The 18,904-nt window shown below is 42.5% G+C and overlaps 1 protein-coding gene across 3 annotated transcripts in view; it reads left to right on the top strand.

The window, feature by feature from the left end:
* The window catches only part of nalcn (sodium leak channel, non-selective), a 69,412-nt gene extending 53,674 nt beyond the window's left edge, over window positions 1-15,738 (top strand). For all 3 annotated transcript variants that reach the window (XM_022740691.1, XM_022740692.1, XM_022740693.1), the window contains 29 exons: window positions 299-435; window positions 1,160-1,301; window positions 1,546-1,619; window positions 3,181-3,282; window positions 3,439-3,508; window positions 3,668-3,759; window positions 3,928-4,050; window positions 4,288-4,344; window positions 4,939-5,059; window positions 5,153-5,284; window positions 5,442-5,609; window positions 6,362-6,466; window positions 6,952-7,058; window positions 7,148-7,268; window positions 7,372-7,470; window positions 7,619-7,712; window positions 9,303-9,409; window positions 9,585-9,662; window positions 9,772-9,891; window positions 9,999-10,067; window positions 10,166-10,314; window positions 10,442-10,535; window positions 10,935-11,067; window positions 11,891-12,006; window positions 13,355-13,512; window positions 13,835-13,985; window positions 14,125-14,274; window positions 14,410-14,527; window positions 14,829-15,738. In XM_022740691.1, coding sequence (XP_022596412.1) covers window positions 299-435; window positions 1,160-1,301; window positions 1,546-1,619; window positions 3,181-3,282; window positions 3,439-3,508; window positions 3,668-3,759; window positions 3,928-4,050; window positions 4,288-4,344; window positions 4,939-5,059; window positions 5,153-5,284; window positions 5,442-5,609; window positions 6,362-6,466; window positions 6,952-7,058; window positions 7,148-7,268; window positions 7,372-7,470; window positions 7,619-7,712; window positions 9,303-9,409; window positions 9,585-9,662; window positions 9,772-9,891; window positions 9,999-10,067; window positions 10,166-10,314; window positions 10,442-10,535; window positions 10,935-11,067; window positions 11,891-12,006; window positions 13,355-13,512; window positions 13,835-13,985; window positions 14,125-14,274; window positions 14,410-14,527; window positions 14,829-14,971 — 3,330 coding nt within the window. In that variant the 3' untranslated portion in view covers window positions 14,972-15,738. The remainder of the gene's footprint in view (window positions 1-298; window positions 436-1,159; window positions 1,302-1,545; window positions 1,620-3,180; window positions 3,283-3,438; window positions 3,509-3,667; window positions 3,760-3,927; window positions 4,051-4,287; window positions 4,345-4,938; window positions 5,060-5,152; window positions 5,285-5,441; window positions 5,610-6,361; window positions 6,467-6,951; window positions 7,059-7,147; window positions 7,269-7,371; window positions 7,471-7,618; window positions 7,713-9,302; window positions 9,410-9,584; window positions 9,663-9,771; window positions 9,892-9,998; window positions 10,068-10,165; window positions 10,315-10,441; window positions 10,536-10,934; window positions 11,068-11,890; window positions 12,007-13,354; window positions 13,513-13,834; window positions 13,986-14,124; window positions 14,275-14,409; window positions 14,528-14,828) is intronic.
* Window positions 15,739-18,904: the final 3,166 nt, after the last annotated feature.

Below are 18,904 nucleotides of genomic sequence, written 5' to 3'. Positions count from 1 at the left end.
TAAAGCTGCACTCTTAAAGCTGAGGTAAAAACCTCTGCAATTCCTACTTTTCTCTGGCAACACCAAGCTTGGTTTCGTGCTTTTTAAATATCAAGGGTAACTTCGTGCAGTTCTCAAAATCCCAAACCTTCCCACAACCTAAACTCAAGTTAACTGTGCCCGTCTTTCCCTTTATAATCCCTCTCTTCTTTATTCTCATCACATGGCTGACTTTACCCCTCTTACTGTATCTTGTTCTGCACTCCTGTTCTGTGCATGAACTGACTCTCTCCCTCTCTCCCCCTCCTCCCTCTGTTAGCTCAAGCAAAGTGAAGCCAATGCTGACACCAAAGAGAAGCTCCCTCTACGACTCAGAATCTTTGAAAAGTTTCCCAACAGACCTCAGATGGTGAAGATCTCCAAGCTCCCGTCTGACTTCACTGTGCCCAGGATCAGGTACACTGTAATTTATTTTTTTTAATATAACATATAGTGCTATATCCTAAGAAAACAGTTAGATTGTCTTGTCAAAAGTGTTCATTAACTGATACATCTTATATTTCAAGCACCAGTAACAGTTATAATTTGGCTTATAAAGAAGAAGAACAGACCTACAAAAGCTCTAACCCTGTCACCAGAGAATCGAGGGGAAAAACAATGCTTCATTGAGTAGGGATTTCTGAGTTTATTACTGAAACATCACAACAACGAGCAGATGTTTTTTCAGACATTTTCTATGCTATTGACATGATTTAAGGAACGTAAAAGAGAAAAACACTTCAGACGTATTCCCAGTAGGTGGTAACACTATTATGCAAGAAGGCCTTTTGTATCTTATGCAGTGCTGAGCAGAGAGCAGTTTTTAGCAGGAGAGCTTGAACTGTGTCCAACACAGCGGACCTCATAATCAATTTTATCATTTAGTTGCTGATTAGTGCACAGCTGGGTCCTTTGCTCTCCCAGAAATCCCCCTCTGCAGCCCATCTGCCGGGCTGCTGCTGCTGCAGCAAGTAGCTCCAGTGACATACTCTGCAGCTGAGTCTGCACCGAGATGGTTTGAAGACTTACTGAACCACTGTGGTCATTCTTGCATCTTTACGCATACGGATTTCTCCAGTTGGAAACCATGCATTAAAATTGATCACATTTGCGTGTATGTGTTGTTTGTTGTGTACTCCAGGGAGAGTTTTATGAAGCAGTTCATTGATCGGCAGCAGCAGGACACCAGTTGTTTGTTCCGGCGTCTTCCCTCCGCCTCATCCTCCTCCTGCGACCACTCCAAACGCTCAGCCATCGAAGACAACAAGTATATCGACCAAAAGGTACTTACACACTCGTTCTTTTACTAACTTACTCTCCCTCTCTCTTTTGCACACACAAGCAGGAAGTGGATGTGAAGGCGATAACTCCATCTCCATGACTAGACACCCAGTAGATAAACCATAGCAATAAGAAATAGCTGTGGAAAAATTCTACTTTAAAGGTTACTGTGATGTGTTTTTTGGATGATGTACTAAATTTAACAAACTCCCAGCTAATGCACTCTCTTTCTCTGTGCTCTCTCAGCTTCGCAGGTCAATATTTAGTATCCGAGCTCGTAACCTCCTGGAAAAAGAAACTACTATCAATAAAATCCTGCGGTAAGACACATCCTCACCTCAGCGCGATCTATGGGTCAGAAGACATTGACATTAACAATGAGCTGAGGTTGCTGGAACAAAGCTGTTGTTGTATTTACGGGCTGCTCCACAATGAAATGTAGTCATTGCATTGCCGCTGAAACAACAGATGTACGTAACCTGCTCCTAGATGTTTGAAAAACCATTTTTAATGGAGCTGTTTTTACGTTTAACAGCTGTTTACTTACCAGTCTTGCCAAGAGCTTCTGCCATTTTTGTGTTTACAATACAAGAGGTTATAATACGCCCTTTGAGCATGATTCTTCCTCAGGGCAGACTAGTCACTACAGTGACTCGGTATCGGAAAGTGACAAAACTTCAATAAGAAAAGTTGTGATATAAATACAAGCAAAACAAAAGGGTTTCTTTCCGCTGCTGGAGACAGCGCTTGGCGAGTAATGGAGTGAAGTTTGATGCTGTACTTGCAAAGTTTCCTCTAGACTGGTAAGTAAACTGCTCCTAATGCTAACGTTAGCTATGTAGCAATAGCAAAACTCAAAAAAAGCTCCTTTAACCCACATCTATAGACGTCTTGATCTGCAACTTTAATCTGCTCCTCACTTTTGTCCATTGGCTGTTTTCATAGGGTTTTGGGTTGACACCATCCTTGGAGACCCCAGCTAGATGTGTTTAGTATGCATCATCCACAGTCATGAAAAACACAGTCTCTGTGGGTGAAACCAATAATGCGTATGCATATTAGATGTATCTCTACCGTAACAGCACTCTGGTATTGTTAATGCTTCTCTCTTTCTCACGCGCACGTCACACACAGACACACACACAGACCCACTTCAGACTCATTTACTCTGGCGATGAAGTAAATGGATAATTTGCTGTTCAGCATGGCAGAGCTGGCACTAAGTGTAGATTAGCTCGCCTGCACCGTGTCCAACCTGAAGCCCCCCCCCGCAACCCTGTCCCCACTCCCACACACCCACCCCAACCCCCACACCCACCTTATTCTGTCAGTCTGACTGATAGACAGCATATCAGTAGTCATCACACGTTCTGTCTGGCCTGCCATCTTCCACACAAACGAGCAATTAGGCTCGCAGTCGCACCGACGTAGGCAAACATACACACAGTCCAGCATAAGCAGGCGCTCATTCATACTTACTGGCAATAAACAAGTAATCGCTCAGAGTCTTTGTAAATGATTAAAGTGCACATACTGATGGTGCCCACTGTGTCAGTAGCTCTGCTCTGGTACATGGCTCTGCTGTTAGCCAGAACACACAGCAATGCGCGAGTCGCACACACACACACACACACACACACACACACACACACACACTGATTAATGGAATGATTGGAACCTTTCAAAGTGGCTGCCTGGATCGCCACTCACTCGAGTCCAGACTGAAGTAGGCAGAAGATATCTTGTTAGACAGGAATATGGACGAGATCCAGCTGTGTTTACATTGCCAGCTGGTGTCCTCACATACGGATATAGTTAATCGTCATTATTGATCATGGGGAGGGAAAAAAAATAAAAAAATCTTGTATATGTGTTTTCCAGGGCTTGTACCAGACAGCGTATGCTAAGTGGATCGTTTGAGGGCCAGCCAGCCAAAGAGCGCTCCATACTCAGTGTCCAGCATCACATACGGCAAGAGCGCAGGTCTGTCAGCACACACACACGCACACACACACACAGCCACACACACACACACACACACACAAACACACAAATACACAGAAATTCAAATAAGTGCAATCTTACTGTGTGATACCTCTAGGCATTTCCTCTCATAGTCTGCTTTTTTGTTATCTGCAGATCACTGAGACATGGTTCCACGAGTCAGAGGATCAGCCGAGGGAAGTCGCTGGAGACTCTCACACAGGATGTGAGCACACACACACACACTGACAAATACAGTATATTGTACTATGTGCTGTAGGTCACATACTCCTCCAGCATTCGTCATAATGTGTAAGAAATATAAAAACATTGATAGAAATTTTGCAAAAGAAAGTGTTGAATAACGATTTTGTCTCTTACCCAGCATTCCAGTACTGTACGCTACCGGAACGCTCAGAGAGAGGACAGTGAGATCAAGATGATCCAAGAAAAGAAAGAACAAGCTGAGATGAAAAGGTATTCATTCACAGAAATTCACATAATATCAACACGCGAACTTTAAGTTTCTGACTGTGTAGAAAATCCCCGTCCAGTGAACCATGGCTTGTAGTCACTGTTTAGCCCTTTGCTGTGTCATACAGTAGCTAGTGTGTGTCTCATGTCTCTGCTTGTGTGGCTGCTCAGAAAAGTCCAGGAGGAGGAACTGAGAGAAAACCATCCTTACTTTGATAAGCCTCTCTTCATCGTGGGTCGGGAACACCGCTTCAGGAACTTTTGCAGGATGATTGTTCGCGCCCGCTTTAACGCGTAAGATCAGTCTTACATTTCAACTTCTATACACTGTGTGGTCTTAATTTGTTTTCTTCAGGCTTCACTAGGCAGCTTCTTATGGCCACAAATGGTCAGTACATGAACATTGTGAATTTGCAGAATATCATGGAGTTAATGCCTCTGTGTGAGTTTGGCTCATAAGAGAAAATTGCATGTTGTGTCTCTTTGTCAAAATGCTGACAATTTATTTTATTTGTATGAATTCATATCCAGATCCAAAACTGACCCCATAACAGGAGCAGTGAAGAACACCAAATACCACCAACTGTAGTAAGTGTGATGAATTATTGATTCCTTCTATTGATCCGCTCACTCTACAGCAGTGGCATACTTATTAATTCTGTATCTTATTACCTGCCTGTTGTGCCTCCCTAAAACTGTGGCAAGGATTGAAAATTCTGAGATGAAGAGCTGTGAAATAGATTTCACCCATTATGCAACCTGATAGTAATTCAGCCAAGCACAGATTCTGATTATTAAAGCCAGAGGCAGTCCTTTGTATCTGATACTGTTGGTGCCGGGGGATTTTTTACTGACATCCTGCTGTAGAACAGATTGGGCTGCTCACACACACGCGTGCGCGCACACACACACACACAAGATTTTTTCACTCTCACTTTCTGATACCTCTCCTCACATAACCTCCCCTCTCTTTTTCTGCACCCATCTTGTTCTTGAATTTTGAGTATTTTGTGGTTTGCAAACCAAAAGCTATCCTGTCCTACTTACTCTGAACATACTTTTTCTCTGTGTAGATTAAAAAAAAAAAAGAAAAAAGAAAAAGAAAGAAAAGCTCCTGTGTTTTTGTGTAACAATATTTATGTGTGTGTGTGTGTGTGTGTGTGTGTGTGTGTGCACTTGCAGCGATCTTCTGGGCCTGGTCACCTATTTGGACTGGGTGATGATTGTAGTAACCATCTGCTCCTGCATCTCCATGATGTTTGAATCACCCTTCACCAGGGTTATGCACGTCCCCACATTGCAGGTACTAAAACCAGGTGGATGGATTGCTGCATTAACGAGCGAGTGGACAATGTGGATGCACAGATGTTGTTAAAACCGTTCATGTCTGTTTCAGATTGGGGAGTATGTGTTCGTGATTTTTATGAGCATCGAGCTCAACCTGAAGATCATGGCCGACGGTCTGTTCTTCACCCCCACGGCTGTCATTAGAGACTTTGGAGGAGTCATGGACATCTTTATCTATCTTGTGAGAAAAATCAGCCAATCTAAACACTGCTTCATTTAAATGTTACGTGATACCATTCTAATGGATGAAAACCTCTTTGAGGGTAGACCAATCACATGTCCTTGTTATTGAAATAGTAGCCAATGACTCTCCCTCCCCCGCTGTGTGGCTGTTGCAGGTGAGTCTGATCTTTCTGTGCTGGCTGCCTCCTGACGTCCCTCCTGAGTCTGGGGCTCAGCTGCTGATGATGCTGCGCTGCCTGCGTCCGCTCAGGATCTTCAAGCTGGTACCCCAGATGAGGAAGGTGGTGCGGGAGGTTCTGAAAGGATTCAAGGAGATTTTCCTGGTCAGTGGCTGTGTACATGTTTTCATGTGTGTGTGCACAGCAACAGCTTTAATTTACTCAGCCCCCAGAAGCAGAAAGAGGGTTTTGCCAGTGATTAATTTGGAAAATACAAATCATGTCAGTCCTTGTTTATATGCACTACAGGCGTATGCACTGAAATGTGCATAAACACTCTTTATATTACTTCTGACCATTCAGCAGTCTAGGAAATAATGAGAAACTTCAGTGACCATATGACAAATCATTACCTGTATTTTCCTTATCTGGCAGGTAGTTGTTTGTTTATACTTCACATCAGTGCAGTATAAAAAACTTTCTTTGCTTGAAGACTTGAAAGCAACACTGTCTAGAAAATAGCAGTGAAAAAGCTGTGAAAGGTGTAAAAAAAAAAAAAAAAAAAAGGTTGGCTGTAAAGTGTTCATGATTTATAGCATATGGTTAAAAAACATGCAAAACTACAACTAGGATTTGTACATAAATGCATCTTACTCACCTTTATTGAATTGTGCCCTTGTTATTATTACATTCTTGGCCATCTCTGGGCTTTGCTTACCTTTTGCTTTCTTAGCGAGGATTTTATTATATTATCAGAAACTTGCAACAGTTACTGACTCTCACTGGGTCTAGCATGGATTTTCCTAGCTGGGTTCCTATGTCCACAGCTGTCTGACATCCTCAGCTTGCTCTTTAATCTCTCAGGCTTGGATTATGTTGAAGTGCCTGCCTTAAACTCTTGATTGATTCTGCTGCAGGTTTCCATTCTGCTCCTCACACTAATGCTGGTGTTCGCAAGCTTCGGAGTTCAACTGTTTGCCGGAAAGCTTGCCAAGTGCAACGACCCCCATATCCTTAAACGGGTACAGCAAGAAACATAATCTCCCCGCTAAACCAACCCCCTCCTCTCCCACACCACACTCCCTGCAGAGAACCACATGCTGAATAAGTAGAAGGTGTTCCCCCCCAGTCAAATCGATAATCCAGTGCTTCCTTTTTATCCTACTTTCCTAACAGCAGTCATTTGACTTCTTTCAGCTTTTATTGTACAGAAAAAAGAGATTTATAAGGCTGTTTATAATTGTTTTTTATTACAATGTGGGTCTACTTTTTCTAATTTTGACCATTGTTCCTAATGATAATAAAAACATTGTACTCACCAAGTTAATTGGCAAGATCTGGGCATTACTATTATGCACTAACTTGCATATCAGTGAGGAGGAACATCTTCAAACTATTAGAACTTTTAATGCTTCAACATAAGGAGTTCCTAGGTATAAGTAATATTCTTATATTAATTTATTACAGCATAGCAAAACGACTTCACTTACTGTGTGGTTGGTTACAGGAGGAATGTCATGGCATCTTTCGAATAAACGTCAGTGTTTCCAAAAACCTCAACCTGAAACTGAGGCCGGGGGAAAAGAAACCGGGTTTCTGGGTACCGAGAGTCTGGTACGTCAGCGTGTTGTTTTATTACGACTTGATTTAAAATTGTTTTTTATGCGGCCGGTGACTGATATATCCATTCTGTCCATCTCCAGGGCCAACCCTCGTAATTTTAACTTTGACAATGTGGGAAATGCCATGTTGGCACTTTTTGAAGTGCTGTCACTCAAAGGCTGGGTGGAGGTCCGAGATGTCATTATTCACCGCGTTGGACCGGTACTGAAAACTGATCTTGGCTTTCTAACACTTTCCATCAAAGTGCTCATTTATTCTATCAGAAATGCGACTCAGCTCAGCTTATACGCCTCTGTGCCTGCAGATCCACGGTATCTACATCCATGTCTTTGTGTTTCTGGGATGCATGATTGGGCTGACTCTGTTTGTAGGAGTCGTCATCGCAAACTTCAATGAGAACAAAGTAAGAGACACGTACAGATACAGCTTCCTCCTTCAACAAATTCAGAATGGTGCTGCTGCAGACACAGTGCATGATATTCATGCTTGACCACCAGGCTGGCAAATGTGCCACCTCCCAGATTTGAATGCGTTGTGTCTCCCACCACCAGGGCACAGCTCTGCTAACAGTGGACCAGAGGAGATGGGAGGATCTGAAGAGTCGACTGAAAATAGCTCAACCTCTCCACCTGCCCCCTCGCCCAGGTATGAACACTCAAACACATACAGCAGATGCTTTGGAAAGTCTTCTGTAATACAACACAGAGATAGAATATCAAGCTCAACATCATGAAGTCACGTCTTAGCCCCAGTCTCCTGATTGATCATGCAGTCTGTGTGTGTGTGTGTGTGTGTGTGTGTGTGTGTGTGTGTGTGTGCCTGTGTGTCTGTGTGTCTGTGTGTGCGTGCCTGTGCATTGTTAAGCAGCACCTGCATGATTAATCCATATTTAATAGTCCTTGTTTTTCATTGAGGATTGATCCCTCGGGGGATTCCTCATGACACCCAAATGATGACTAGCAGCAGTAATGAAAAAACTGAATTGGAAGACAGATAATGCAAATAGCTCAAACACTGAATCATGCCTGTCGCCGCCTTCCACTGGAAATTTATTTGACCAAATTTATTAAATTTCCACACCTCTGTTGAGGTAAACTACCAGCTTTATCTATAGTAAATTCACATTAATGGACAGGTCACCAGATAAATGCTGTATACCGACTCTTACACTTAAATTTTACGCACACTCTAATGCTATTGATTACAATTCAACATGGGAATATTGTACATTTAAACTGTTGCTCCTCCCTCTGTGATTAGACTCATGAGAATGGTTGGAGGCTGTGTGGGAAATCGCCTGTTGGCAGAGTTGAGGCTGAGAACTAACAGAAAATCAATGGCTTCGGTTTTAGTCAGCAGTACCGCTGCCACCAGCAGTATCAACCTGACTTTGATCCACATCCAAAGGCCCTCAGCACCAGCGCCACTCGCTCACTCGCTACTGTGCAGATCATTACAGCACGGAGCCAGCCCTCACTCACTGGGTCTCAGTGGTCAGTAGTCATACAGAATGTAACCAGAGTGGCTGCCCTGTTGCCTGTTTTTAAATCTCTGTTTTACATTCATTGGATATTAAAGTTCCTGCTTTGTGGGGAACTCTAGGGACAGTTGTAATAAGGAGATAAGTATCTCTTCTAGCAAGGATTTGTTGTGACAAGGATAAAATATTCCAGCTAATTTAAAGTTGGGAGGCTCACAGATGAAACGAGCACAAACTTGAAATGCAAGTGCAAATGAAGCCAACTAACCCCTCAATCCAGGGGTGCAGGTACAGTCCTCATGCTGGAGCAGGAGAAGTGGAAAACAAAATACAGAATCATTAGTTAGAGTTAGGGTGGGCTTCAGTAAAGGCCAATCACATCAGCTACACTCATCGCCATTTTAAAACAGGGGTAGTTTCCTTATGTACCTTTCTTTCTTTGCATTGTTAAACTTACTTTGACACAGATGCATCGATATGAATAAATGTTTGTAAAATCGGCAGCACAATCACACTGATCACACTGATCATAATGCTCAAATAGCCCGTGAGCGCCATCTGCAGGACACTAAGGTATACTACCACAGAGACCACTGCCATAGCCTGTACACACACTTAAATCTGATCACTGACTTGATAAAAATCTTACTTTTGGCCAGAAGTGTCTAAAAATAATTTCCACCGTTTTCTTTTTTGTTTTTTTCTAATTGTTGCACAGGTTTCAATAAGTCTCTTATTTCTTCTCTAACTGACAGAGAACGGTGGTTTCCGGGCCAAGATGTATGACATTACTCAGCATCCCTTCTTCAAACGGGGTATTGCTGTGCTGGTGTTGGCACAGTCAGTGCTGCTGTCAGTCAAGGTAAAGCCTTACACCACTTCATTTCACTTGCTGTTCGTCTGCTTCTTGTTTTGCTTCAGTTATTTATTTATTTCATCTACTATGACTGTTTCTTTCATGTAAAATAGAACTGAAGTGGTTTCTATTGGAATGTGTTATATAGAAACATACTGATGTGTGTGACTCTCTTCTCCAGTGGGATGTAGGTGATGATCAAGTAACATTTCCCCTCGCCACCATGTCAGTAGTCTTCACCTTTATATTCGTCCTGGAGGTGAGCCTGTCATCCCGTCTACTCATCCATCACTTTTAAGGTTTAGGTTTGATTGCTTCCTCTGGGTATACAAGTCTGTCTGATGTTAAGCCTTGGTGTTGTTACCCAGGTGACCATGAAGCTGATAGCCATGTCTCCGGCGGGTTACTGGCAGAGCAGACGAAATCGCTATGACCTGCTTGTCACGTCACTGGGTGTCATCTGGATAGTCCTGCACTTTTCTTTGCTGGTTAGAAAAAACACTTTTTCTTTAAGGGGAACATTTTAGGAATTGTTATGTTTTGTTATGCATTTCAGCAAATACTATACAAATAACTATATTGTTTTCCCCTGTAGAATGCATATACCTACATGATGGGCACATGTGTGATTGTCTTCAGATTCTTCACGATATGTGGGAAGCATGTGAGTATGTTTCGTGCGTAAAAACATATGTTCCCCAAAAAAAAGGAACGTGATGAAATGTAATGAAATCTGCCTCTGAATGTGTTTCATGTATTAAGGTGACACTGAAGATGCTGCTGTTGACTGTGGTCGTCAGCATGTACAAGAGCTTCTTCATCATCGTGGGCATGTTTCTCCTTCTCCTCTGCTACGCATTCGCTGGCGTTGTTCTCTTCGGAACCGTCAAATTTGGAGAGAACATCAACCGGTAAAGCATTTCCTTCATAACGCTGCTTGTTTTTGAGCTGATGAGCTCTGCAGGTTGCATGGAGTTAAATCCAGAAAAACACATCTCTTTAGAGTTATCTGAATCTGTCTGTCTCCCCTAATCGCAGGCATGCCAACTTCTCCACAGCGGGCAAAGCTATCACCGTTCTCTTCCGAATTGTCACAGGGGAAGATTGGAATAAAATCATGCATGACTGCATGGTAAGATGGACTGCACGTCCAACACACATTCTCATAGACAAAGGAGCAAACCATCTATGCCAAATCTGGCAAAACACATTTACATTTTGTGTTGAAAAGGTTGCTTCACCTCAATTTTCTGCTGCCTTTCACTACAATGGAGGTGAATGGATTTTTGTTCGTGGTTCTCAAAGCAAAATTAACAGTTACTCTGGCTCAAATAGCTTTGGATACTCAGCAGACCTCACTGTCAGCAGTTTTCACTGGAGCTACTTTCTACAAAAGAGTGAAAATTGTTGATATTGCTAGATATCACTCAAAAATGCATTTTTGTAATTTGGATGAATCGACTCCTTTTTGTAACATTTCTGGGAAAAATGTTTTTATTGCCCATTTTTTAATGCTTATTTCTGTTTTCAGGTACAGCCACCGTTCTGCACCCCAGATAAACATCGCTACTGGGAGACTGACTGTGGCAACTACGCTGGAGCTCTGATATACTTCTGCTCTTTCTATGTCATTATAGCCTACATCATGCTCAACCTACTTGTAGGTAGGTGTGCGTGTGTATGTGTGTGTGTGTACTTGTATTAGTCACACTGTAGGGAGAAAATCTGTTCACACGGTCACATTGTGGGGAGTCGCCTCTAATTTGTGGACAAAACTACAAGATAAGCATTTAGAGTTAGGATTTTTTTAAGGTAAGTTTCAGGGCAATTAATGAATGTCAGGGAAACCTCCTCCTAAAGTGATCAAACCAAAGTGTGCACATGCAGGAAAACCTTTCAAAAGAATGACAAGCTTGCACCTCTGCAGCAGAAAGGGCTCTGTTTCATTTACATTTTTTTTTTTTTTTTTTTACTTGTGTAGAATCAAAATGAGTTTTTGATAGAAGCCAAACCATCTTGCTCCATGAGGTGTAGTGTGTGTCGTCTCTGTCTAATGCCCTATATCTGTACCATTCACTTTTGTATGGGTTGTAATCTAGTGTGGAAAGACACAGATGGTTAGCAATAAACCAAAGTACAAGTACTTTAAAATTACACACACAAACAGCAAGACCAGCAAGACTCATGGTTGTATGAAAGGTGAACTAGAGAATCAAGTAAAAAAGAATTAAATCAAAGAGAGTCTTTTTATTGCTTGAGCCTGTGTAATGAGATTGATTATTATAACAGCCTGGGTTTCAATCAACCCATTATCATGATAATATGATTCATTCAGTCTCCCAGAAGCCTGGGCAGCAGAAAGACTCGCATTCATTGTTATACAAACCCAGAAGCATCTCACAATGAACATATACTGTATATTCATAGATATTGCTACTATGGAAAATGTACATCTTTGAGTATTAATGTCACTGTCTGTCACTGCAGCCATCATTGTGGAGAACTTCTCTCTGTTCTACTCCACTGAGGAGGACCAGCTGCTGAGCTATAATGACCTGAGGCACTTCCAAATCATCTGGAACATGGTGGATGACAAACGGGAGGTGAGAAATTAGCAGTGGGGAAGAGGATGAGGACACAGCAGAGGGGAAAGGATGATGATCATATGGCTATGAGCAAAGGATAATATAGAGAAGATAAAAGCTGCACAAAAGCTAATGAGAGGGGCTGAAGGGAACGAAGTTTGGCATTGAATAATAGGAGAGAAAGTAATTAGAACAGTGGGTGCTGGATTAAAAATGTAGACCACCCTCCTATTTATCCATGATGTCATCTGGATGTGGGCTTTTTTTTTTTTTCTTTTTTCAATTCTTTGTACAAACACGTGCAGTTATAACATATAGAAGCAGGCGCCAGTACATCCATTCAGTACATACAGTGTTTGGTCCCAACCCAACCACATTCACCTTTGCCAGTAATTATACCTACCTGTGGTCTGACATCCCATTTCAAATCAAGCCCTCCCGCCTCTGAAAAACCATAAAAAGGCCATTAAGGGTTTATCCTCCCAAGCTCAAAAGAAAGCATGACTACAGGATTTAAAACGACCCTTTTATAATGAAAATCATTTTTATGCCTCCACACCGGTGACAGCCAGAGCCAGAGGCATTATGTTTTCGGGTTGTCTGTCCGTCGCTTTCTTTTGAATGTGATATCTCAGCAACGCCTCGAGGGAATTTCTTCAGATTTGGTACAAATGTTCACTTGGACTCAAAGATGAACTGATTATATTTTGGTGGTCAAAGTTCAAGGTTACAGTGACCTCACAAAACACATTTTTGGCCATAACTCACAAATTCATACGCTAAGTATGACACAATTTAACACAAATGTCTAATAGGATAGATAAAACGATGAAGTGGTGACATTTTACATCCAAATAGACAAAGGTCAACTTCACTGTGATGTCATAATGTTCTGCAAAAGCACTTCTGGCTATTATTCAATGCTGTAACTGAGGAAGGGGGAGAGAGATTGTGACCACATTTCCTGCAGCTTGGCTGATTGGCAGAGGCAAACAACCAGTAGGTGGTTATTGTAGTTTCTAGTGGTAGTAGTAGGAGACACAGCCAGATTCCACATGAAAATAATGAGATGTCATTCAAACAGTGTAGACTCATAATTCAAACAGTGTAGACAGTGACAGGATTCATTTCCAAGTTTGTGTTAAAACTAACTGAAATTAATTGATAATCGGGCTCCAAAACAATTTAGGACGTTGCCTCAATAATACAAAACAGCTGATATTATTTCTCATTAAAACTGAGCTGTGAAATATCAGCTCTCATGTAATCCTTCACTCTCATCTGCAGTTTTAACAAAGATCCAAGTGTCTGATCACAGACTTGAGCCGGCCTGTCACCCCTGTGACTTCTGTAACTGTCTCCCCAGGGTGTGATTCCGACATCCAGGGTGAAGTTCCTGCTTCGTCTGCTCAGAGGCAGGCTGGAGGTGGACCTGGACAAAGACAAGCTGCTGTTTAAACACATGTGCTATGAGATGGAGCGACTTCACAGTGGAGGAGATGTGACCTTCCACGACGTGCTCAGGTGACCGTGGCGCAGCACGTACAGCATACGCACACGCTCTTATATGGTGTATAAAGAGTCTTTATGTAGAGTCAATCGCATTGCACATCATCGTTTCTGGATTTAGAAAAACTTTAATTACAGTCAGGTCTTATGGTTGTGCAGTGTTGCCATTTACAGCTTTACTTATCATAGTAGTGTTATTTTTTTTTTATAATTTTTAATTCTACTGAAGTAGAATTTTATTCCACTAAATATGTCCCTGTCTTGACTGTATGTCTTTATGTGTGTGGCTCACTGTTTGTGTGTTTGTGTGTGTGTGTGTGTGTGTGTAATCATACAGCATGCTCTCATATCGCTCAGTGGACATTAGAAAGTCTCTCCAGCTGGAGGAGCTGTTGGCCAGGGAACAGCTGGAGTACACCATTGAAGAAGAGGTTGCCAAGCAGACCATACGCATGTGGCTCAAGAAATGCCTCAAACGCATCCGGGCGGTTAGTCTCTCTCAGCAGAACACAAACACACCGCTTTGCTTTTCCCATTCTACTCTCCTCACATGCATACAGTACGTCTCCACACACACACACACACACACACACACACTGACCACTTCATGTCTGTGTGCACTTATAGAAGCAGCAGCAGTCGTGTAGCATCATCCACAGCTTGAGAGAGAGCCAGCAGCAGGAGTTGAGCCGCTTACTCAACCCCCCCAGCATAGAGACCACCATGCCAAGTGAAGACCACAATACTAACAACCCAGACAACCCCTCACAGCCTGAGGTAAAGCCCTACATACCTACCACGACTCCATACACACCCGCGCATGCTCACAGCTTGATATGCAGCAAGCACATCATACAATCTGCAGGTGTGCACGTGCAATGGTGAAACAAAGGATGTCTCCTCTTTGTTTAGATGAGTGGTCTCCAGCAGTTACTGAGCCCCACGTTGTCAGACAGAGGAGGATACAGGCAGGACTCCTCAGACCTGGGGAGACCACAGAGGAAGCTGGGACAGTGGCGGCTTCCTGCAGGTGTGTATTCGCTTATGTATACTGCCTATAAGTTGTATAGTTTTGTCGAGGACTTTCTGTTGAAGTGAGTTGGAGCAAAGCTTTTTCCTCAAGTATGTGGAGTTTATGTGACCTTATAATTCAGAGAAAGGGACTTGCTTATCCGGACATGTCCTGACAAGAGGCAAAGGCCCTCTGTACTGGACAAATGAGGACAATAATATTGAGGTAGACTCTTCTCTCTCTCTCTCTCTCTCTCTCTCTCTCTCTCTCTCTCTCTCTGTGTGTGTATGTGTGTGTGTGTGTGTGTGTGTCATGTCAGGTCGCACAAGTGTCAAGTCCATAGTGTGTAAGATGAACCCCGTCAACGATGAGGCTTCTTCGGGGTCAGAGGTGAAGAAGTGGTGGACCCGTCAGCTGACTGTGGAGAGCGACGAGAGCGGCGACGACCTCATCGACATTTAGAGATGAGTTGCAGCGCGTCCTGCGGCTTTTTAGCGAGGAACTGGAAGTCTTGCTGGCCGACTCGAGCTGTTTTATTTTCCCTTCTCTCCTCGATCAGTGACAAAGCTTTTTTTATGCATTTGTTTGATATCTTTTATATATCCAGATTCAGAACTGTTCAGAAAGTTTAGGCTGTGTGCGCAGGATACCTGTGAGACATTTGTTGCAGCAGCCACTGATGACGATTTCATACCTCTGGATCTTTTTCACTCACTTTCTCTCATGATGTTTGCTGAGGTTTTCTATGCAGGCAAACATGGTGTTATAGCAGACAATGGCAGGAAAGGATTTATGAAATGAGACGAACCCAGAAGCTGCTGCTGCTGTATGTGTTTTCTACTGTTACAATGTCAATGTTTGAAACCTGTAATTGTGCTGATGCAGCTACAATAATTTATGATGTCCTTTCATGTCAGTGTTTCGTCTCTGTTCTTGTGTTTTCCTCCACGTTTCTGATAATGTCTCCTCAGTATTAATCGATTTTTCTCAGTACTGATTTTATCAGTATAAATATGGATTTTCTCATAGTCACTTTATACTTAAACCAGGACACTTGTTCTTGTTGGTGGAACAAGCAAATGAAAGCAACTTTTAGATCTATGACTCTGAATGTAATGAAAAGTTAAATCTATCTCATGTATTTGTGTGGAGTTGAAACATGAAATATTTTGTAAATTATTATAAATTCTACGCTTTATGGAGTATTCAGTTATTCTAATAAAGGCCTACACAGCTTAGGCATTTATGAGCAAAAGAATTGTTAGATTTTCATCTCTCTTCACATTACATCGCATACTTTGTCAGATGTGACTTTCAATGAGGGAATTTAACATCCATTGGAGTCTTTGCCCCAAACATGTTAATACATAATACATTCAAATATTAATAATAACATTGCATATCCTCGCTGTCCACCTGAACACCATGTATCTGGGGCGGCTGTGACTCAGGAGGTGGAGTGGCTCGATCCGTTGCTCCTCCAGTCCACATGTTGAAGTTTCCTTGAACCCCGCATTGCCCCTGACGGCTGTTCCATCAGTGAATGAGTGTGTATGGGTGTGATGGGTGAATGTGGCAAGTATTGTAAAGCACTTTCAGTGGTTGATAAGACTAAAAAAACGGTATGTAAGTGCACTTCATACATAAATTTCAGGTCCTTTATGGGCTGAGAAACCTGTGGTGTTGGACAACCCCTTTAAAAAAAACTCATTAGACAACTTTGGAGTTTTGGAGATGAATGGTTTTCACAGGACAGAGTTGCATACATGCATATGGCAAACTAATTACTAAATACTATTAACTAAACCCTTTTCTATATTACGCAGTTTGCAATTTTGTATGACACATTGTGAAGCATTTGTGATCACGAACATACATGTAAGATGTGTGAATTCAGTTTTAAATCCTAAATCCTTAAATATGTGCTTAAAATGATTTTCCTATTGGAATCTATTACCTGCTGATTATAGTCCACGCTGTGATGTGCAGCCTGTGTTACCTGCCTCTGCCCCACACCTCTCCCGTGGTCATGACTTGTTTTACTCAGTAACTCAGCTCAATTTATGGGAAAATGTAATTACCCCTCTGTGAGTAAAAGAAAACATGGGATTGGAGTAACGAAGGGGGTAATTGAGTGGACAGATGCTGTTTAATGATTCTCCTCGTACACATCTGCTTAGATCAGACACTCTGTGCCATCCCCACCCTTCACTGTATTACACTGCCCTCTCCTGGATACATGCTGAGCTGCCCTGATAAGCACTCACCATTTTTCTCACGATGTGGTCCAAACTTTGTTTTGTTTTTTTTTTTGCTATATATTGATGTGCAGCTTGGAGCAGAAGTGACTCAATTCTAGTAATTCTTGGGTCTGGGGTGTGTGTGTGTGTGTGTGTGTGTCTCTCCTATAGGAATACTTTATATTCAACTTTTCTTCTTTCCTCCTCCTTAACATACTGCTCTCCTATTGAGTCATCACTCACCCCAGTGCCCAGCACTTCCTCCATTTCACCGCGATGACCGATGATGACAGTCCTGTCATCTGCCATCAGCAGCTTGCTGTGGATCTAGATGAGCTCAGTTTCCATCTGGTCCATCCGGGTCAGCGTGAGTCGGCCGTCCACAGAATGAAATGTAGTGGATCCAGTAGACACACACTGTGAGTACAGCGCACACGAACACAAAGGTGTGTATATTAGTGTCTCATGTTATCCCTTGTGTTCCTTGATGATGTATTTCTCTCTAGTTAATTCGTCAGACAATTGCTCTGGGTTAGTTTTGAGCTAATTGACTAATGCACTCACATTCATACCGCCGGCTGCAGCGAAAGCATTTCCCCCTTAACAAGGGCCCTTGTTAGACACAGAATTAGCCCATTAAAAGAGACAGGGTCTTCATTTGTCCATTCAAAAGCCCAAGTTTCACAGTTGATGGAGTGTGTATGGGGTTGGCTGGATAATGAAGGTGAGGGGGAAAGCAGAGAGAGAGAGAGAGAGAGAGTGTAGAGAATCAGCTGCCTGTGGGACACCTACTTGCTCTATAGAAATCATGACTTACTCACACATTCCAGTCTCGATGACTGAGTGCCCCCCCCCCAAACATATGGTCCTGTAGGGAAACAGTGTGACACCAGCCCTCTTGCCAATCAACTGTCTTTAATTTATCTTTTTCTCGCTCTTTCTTCTCCTCAGCCATCGCCTCTTAAGCTCCACTTAGCTCAGAACTAGCTCATCAAAGGGCTTTTTTCTCTTTTTTCTCATTTTCGCCCTGTGTGGTAGAACACTTTTTTGTCTTTTAATTGCCTCTGCATCACACTGGCTCTTACGGGGCCTGTTGTTTTTACCCTCTCTATTGTAATTTGCCCATCTCTCCCTTATGCATGTCCACTGCTTATTTAGGACCTAATTGAGGCACTTTGGTAATTGAGGAGGAAGTTCTTAAGAGCAGAGGGAGTAGAAGAGTGTCTGTGAGTCAAGATTACCTGTAATTAAAGTACATGATGGCTTTGATGGCTTGGTTCCCTCCTGGTGAGATGTCGCTTTTAAACCCTGGAAACATCCGAGCATCACATAGACTAGAAAATGCCTTTTCTAGTACAAGACCACTACACACATATACACAGGCTGCATGCAAATAACAGACAGAGAAGAAATTCCTACATAAAAAGACATGTACACACACACACACACACACATACATACTGTACATACTGTACATCCCCAGTGCAGTTGTTGATGGCTCTCCACACAGCTAATTAAAAAACTGGTCGACGAGGAGGAAGTGCAAGAAATTAGATATAATTTAGAGCACACTTGTCACCCTCCTCCAGAAAGTTTGAATTTATACCTCTGAGGCTTCACACAGAGACAATGTGACCAGTCTGATTATTAACCAGAATGAGGTGTGATTGCACTTGAAAGTGCAAATACTTGCTGCTTCCAATGGCAGCGATGTAAGTTGTTAAATTCCTCATGAACTTTTGAATCTCAACACCTTCTCTGAGGAGCAAAACAGAAAGATCTTCAATGTCCGGTTCACTTTTCTTGCCTGCAGCTGCCGTCCATCTTCTTTTCACCTGGATTTTTCTGCTTCATTATGTTTTTGTTTTTTTTGCACAAAAGCAACAGAGAGAAAAAGTTGAGCACACTTCACCTGAACACATTTTCACTAGCGGCATATGAAACAAACACAAAGCAGGACAAAACCATACACCCTCTTTCATTCAAATGAAAAGTCGCCTATAAAGATGTGAGGCCAGACACACAGAGAAGAGCAGAGGCATCATAAGCTCAATCCATACAGCCCAGTGATGTGCGCCTCAACAGTAAGACTGATTAGAGTAAATATGAGGTGAAGCGGGGTAAAAGCTTTCTCTCACTCAGCTCCTCATGGCTA

Source organism: Seriola dumerili, unplaced genomic scaffold (genome assembly GCF_002260705.1).
Source record: "Seriola dumerili isolate Sdu_G_001 unplaced genomic scaffold, Sdu_1.0 BDQW01000052.1, whole genome shotgun sequence".
NCBI classification, from domain to species: Eukaryota; Metazoa; Chordata; class Actinopteri; order Carangiformes; family Carangidae; genus Seriola; species Seriola dumerili.
This window is presented reverse-complemented; position numbering and strand designations above follow the sequence as displayed.